This window comes from Cyphomyrmex costatus, unplaced genomic scaffold (genome assembly GCF_001594065.2).
Source record: "Cyphomyrmex costatus isolate MS0001 unplaced genomic scaffold, Ccosl1.0 C2371315, whole genome shotgun sequence".
NCBI classification, from domain to species: domain Eukaryota; kingdom Metazoa; phylum Arthropoda; class Insecta; order Hymenoptera; family Formicidae; genus Cyphomyrmex; species Cyphomyrmex costatus.
This window is the reverse complement of record NW_017274921.1, coordinates 1-4308: the sequence shown is the minus strand read 5'-3', so window position 1 is coordinate 4308 and position 4308 is coordinate 1. Positions and strand designations below refer to the sequence as shown.

The window sequence follows — 4308 nt, the reverse complement described above, 5'->3', positions numbered from 1 at the left end:
TTAAAATACGAATTCGAATAGACAAAATGTCCAATCCATTTTAATCCATTCTCGGATGCTGGGCGGGATAGAAATGTGCCGACCTTATAAATATTATGTACTAGCATAAAATGTAATAAAATACAAGCAAAAATACTTTAGTTTTATTTTATTTTTAAAATAATTCTCTGTACAATTTTTCATATATCGATATATTTCGATTTTTGATGTATTAATGTTATATAAATCCACTACTTTTTTCTAGATTTGATTGGAAACAGCAGATAAAGGAAAAGAGGCCAAAGAAAAAAATATTGTAAGAAATATGTTAACTTGTAATATGATATAGCAAAATCTTTAAAACACTCCTACAAAATCGATTTTCGATCTTTATGCATTTTTTTAAGAAAAATCAATTCTTTTAAAGGTGATAATACATTTACAAAATAGTAATAAAACTGTTTATTGTTATATTTTTTTTCTCATCACTGAGGGGGGAAGGGATCAATATATTATAATAAGTCATTTTTTCAAATTACTTTTCTTATGTGATTGTCTGCACATTTTGATCGATATTTTTTTCTAAATAAACATCTTAATCATAATTTGAAGAATTAATTTTTTTGTTATTTTTTACTCGTAACATTTAAGAAAATTTCAATTTTTTATATAACCAAGTGATCAAATTACAATGCGCTTATATTCAAAAGATTAATATGAATAATATAAATACAATATAAGTACAATATGCATATAAGTACAATTGCGGGCCTACGCACATGAATTTTGATAGTCAAACTTGACAGCTAATTTGAAACTGTCGTGACCTCAATATATTTCACTATAATTCCATACACTATTGAAATATTATTTAATAACCGTAAGACAATATGTACAAACACATATTAATCAGAATAAAATATCTACAAAATTTAAGAAAAGCATAGATACTATTAAGGAAATGAAAGATGTTATTTATTGTAATGAATTAATTATTTTAAGAAAAAATGTGAGAAAAACTTGTGCATATAAATAAAATAATAAACCTTTGAAACAGATATTGTTGTTATAATAATCAAGAAAATGTTAGAAACAAAAAAACTTGAGATAAAAGTGGATGAGTCGTTTAATATTTTTGATATTTTATAATTAATTAGAAATATATATATATATATATATATAAAATTTCTCAGACCTAGCTGTATCACCCATTAATAGCAGAAATTCCTGAAATAATTTTGAGACAAAAAACTAATATGCCAGAACTATAATAGTTTTTAAATTAATAGCAATTAAAGTTCTTTAATTATACAGCTAACATTTCGCGCACTCAAACATGATGATATGGCAAAGTGATAAAAATACTTCATGATCCTCCCAGTCCCAGCAATTTTAAGATTAGCATACAGATATACAATGATATTATTATTAAGAAATTGTTCTTGATTCTATACGGAATCTATCTGTCCATTATGTATACTACACTAAGATTTTTTACTCGAAATTATTTCATGAATCTGCTATTAACGTGATATATGTCTGGTCCGAGACACTGTATATATATATATATGTATATATATATAGTATACATATATATGTATATATATTCCAATTACTTAATTAAGACTTATAATTTTTCGCTATTTATAGCAGATGAATTAATTGTATTGTTTAAGGCGTGTTTTTTAAGGCACGATTGATCGAAAGATATTAGTAAAATATCAAAATTGTCGATACAATTGAAAATTTCAATACGTAGTCCGGAGCCTTTTCGTGCATGTTAACAGTTAAAATTATTCAACAATATTAAAAAAGACTTTGCATTTACATATGAAGATTTTGCTGATAACCTTCGATTTCATTGTACATTTTCCTGACAGGATCTTTTGGCAAATAGTTGTGCATCGCTGGTGCGATTTTATTGTTGCCGGGTACATTGCCGTTGGCTAAATGCGTTACACCATTTTGTAGCATATGTGTTCCTTTTGCGATGCCATTCTGATGAATATGACCATTCTGTTGAATAAGCTTCATATTGTTCAATACACCATTAGAGATGGTACCGACTCCTAAGAAGGTAACAAATATTAAAATCCGTTACTAACAATAAAAAAAAATACATAAATAAATAATAAAAAATAAATTAATGCAGTAAAATTGCTTACCTTGAGCAATAATTCCGTTTTTCGTTGCATTGGCTATCTTCCCAATATAATTAGATATACCGTTGACTGCTAGTTTGGCATCGCCATTAGGTATGGCACGTTCATTTTGGTATTCATTTGAGGTATGTATCCCGTTTGGGTGTCTGATAGGCGAATCCGGACTTTGTTCCTCTTTGCGACGTGCTCGACGCATTAGTTGATATAACGCAGCAGCAAAGTCCTGTTGCACACTAGGTACATCTGTATCACCGTCCACCTATTTAAAAAATAATTTGTTATTATGCGTAAAAGAATAAGTAAATTCGTTGAGCCTTATTACAATAAATAAATAAGTAAATTATATTTTCAAAAATATATCCATTTTACAAAGATATATTGTTTCTATTATTGCAAATTGCAATCTTACTTCTATGGCCCTTAGCAGAATGACTAACTTATAATCTTAAAACTGCCATTGTTTTATGCGTTACTAAAGACATTACAATTAAAACTTATTGTTAGATCATACAAAACAATGGGAGGGGGTGGGGTATGGGGTCTTAAGACTATAAATCAGCCATTATAAATCTAAGGCCCTATATTCTCAATAGTCACCTTACTTTTACATTCCAACAGCAAGAAAATAATTAAAGCTTAGTTACAGCAGTTTTTTCTTTACTGATCGAGAGAGCTATTTATATTTTTTTCTTTTCTGTCTTCATTTTTATAAAAGATATTGAGTAAATATATATATATATATATATATGTACGTATAAACATCTCAAATACTAATAAATTGTAGAACAATCAAATATACAATATGTATAATAATAGTAACTCTTAATTGAGGTGCAATCGTCTCAGGTCATCGTTTACCCAATAATAACTATAAATGATTATTCTTTTGGATTATTGTTTACCATTTTAAATAATTTTAGAAATTTTACCATATAAAATTTTTAATTTTAATAAGTTTAATATTCCCTATCGTTATCAAAGGACCCCACACCAACCTTATAGAAATTAGCTCTGTGTCGAATTGGCTAAATTTTGGATATATTGTAGTTCTGGTCATTTTGAACAAATATCTCCATAGGCCCAATCTCCTCCTATAGCTGGTTTTTGCACTATAAATCTTGGAAGGTTCAGATTGAAGCCATTTTTTTAAATTGGGTTTTCGTGTATTTATTGATATTATATTATTGATAAATATATGATATAGATATATACATGCATATATGGTGCGTGTATACAGGTTCAGCAAAAAGGTCCTCACGACTTTTTGGACATTTCCGGCAGTTAAAAGAAATTGTTGAAAAGTGGAGACTCTGTTTCATGCAAATTATTATACAACATGCGATAAAAAATTTAAAAAAATTTTAATAAAAAATTAAGGTCATCTTAAATTTTTTAAATAGCACTGTACAACCTTTTTCCATAATATTGCAGGGGTCTTTAAGACGAATTCAATTCACGTACTATCGAGAATGCCACCTTTATTGAAGTTATACACATGACATATAATATCATAAATATTTATTAATATAAAAAGACTATGAAAAGAGTCTAAAAATTATCAATTTTGGCGATGAACCGAATACGTTTAAAACCAATGCAGTTATCATCTTGACAGTCCATACATTCATGAAAGAAAATTTAATTATACCTAGGAAAGTTTGTGTGGAAAATCTATCAAAAATAATAAAGTATGTTCTCTTCATTTTTAAAATGCTAACGGTTCGTGAACATTGCAATTTATTTCATCAGAACAAGAGGGGCGCACTGATACTGTTTATTTGTTTGTTTATGTAATTAATATTCCTTGTATCCCGTAAACTTTTTCGTGACGTACTTTCTCGAAAGAAGAATAATCGAATTATGATTTGAAATTTTGTTCACAAATATCTTGATAATTGAGTTAAAGAAAGATTGATTTTAGGTGATTCATTTCGACACGCATGCACGTACGTCACATATGTATACATACGCTCTCGCGCGCGGTCACGTACCGGTCGTTTCAATGGAGTGGATCAATAGACAAAATTTTAATTTTTGTATATTTAAAAAAAATTTTAATATATTTTTTTATTTTATAGATTTATTTAGGATAAAATATTATATATATATATACATATATATATATCATATATATATATATATATATGAAAATTAAAAATATTTCTTA

General features: G+C 27.4%; 1 protein-coding gene across 1 annotated transcript; it reads right to left on the bottom strand.

The window, feature by feature from the left end:
• Positions 1 to 1660: 1660 nt before the first annotated feature.
• LOC108782933 (uncharacterized) lies at positions 1661 to 3191 on the bottom strand. The gene is made up of 3 exons (XM_018551338.1): positions 3137 to 3191; positions 2145 to 2400; positions 1661 to 2048 (listed from the first exon to the last, which is right to left on the bottom strand). Exons 2-3 carry the CDS (start codon positions 2335 to 2337, stop codon positions 1804 to 1806), a joined length of 438 nt encoding a protein of 145 aa, XP_018406840.1. The 5' UTR covers positions 2338 to 2400; positions 3137 to 3191; the 3' UTR covers positions 1661 to 1803.
• Between the last annotated feature and the right edge of the window lie 1117 nt (positions 3192 to 4308).

Excerpts from the sequence above, each read along its gene's own strand:
- LOC108782933 (XM_018551338.1), bottom strand. The coding sequence starts at position 2,337 with ATGCGTCGAGCACGTCGCAAAGAGGAACAAAGTCCGGATTCGCCTATC. Across the intron at positions 2,049-2,144 it reads AAACGGAATTATTGCTCAAG|GAGTCGGTACCATCTCTAAT; the intron begins GTAAGCAATTTT and ends TTACCTTCTTAG.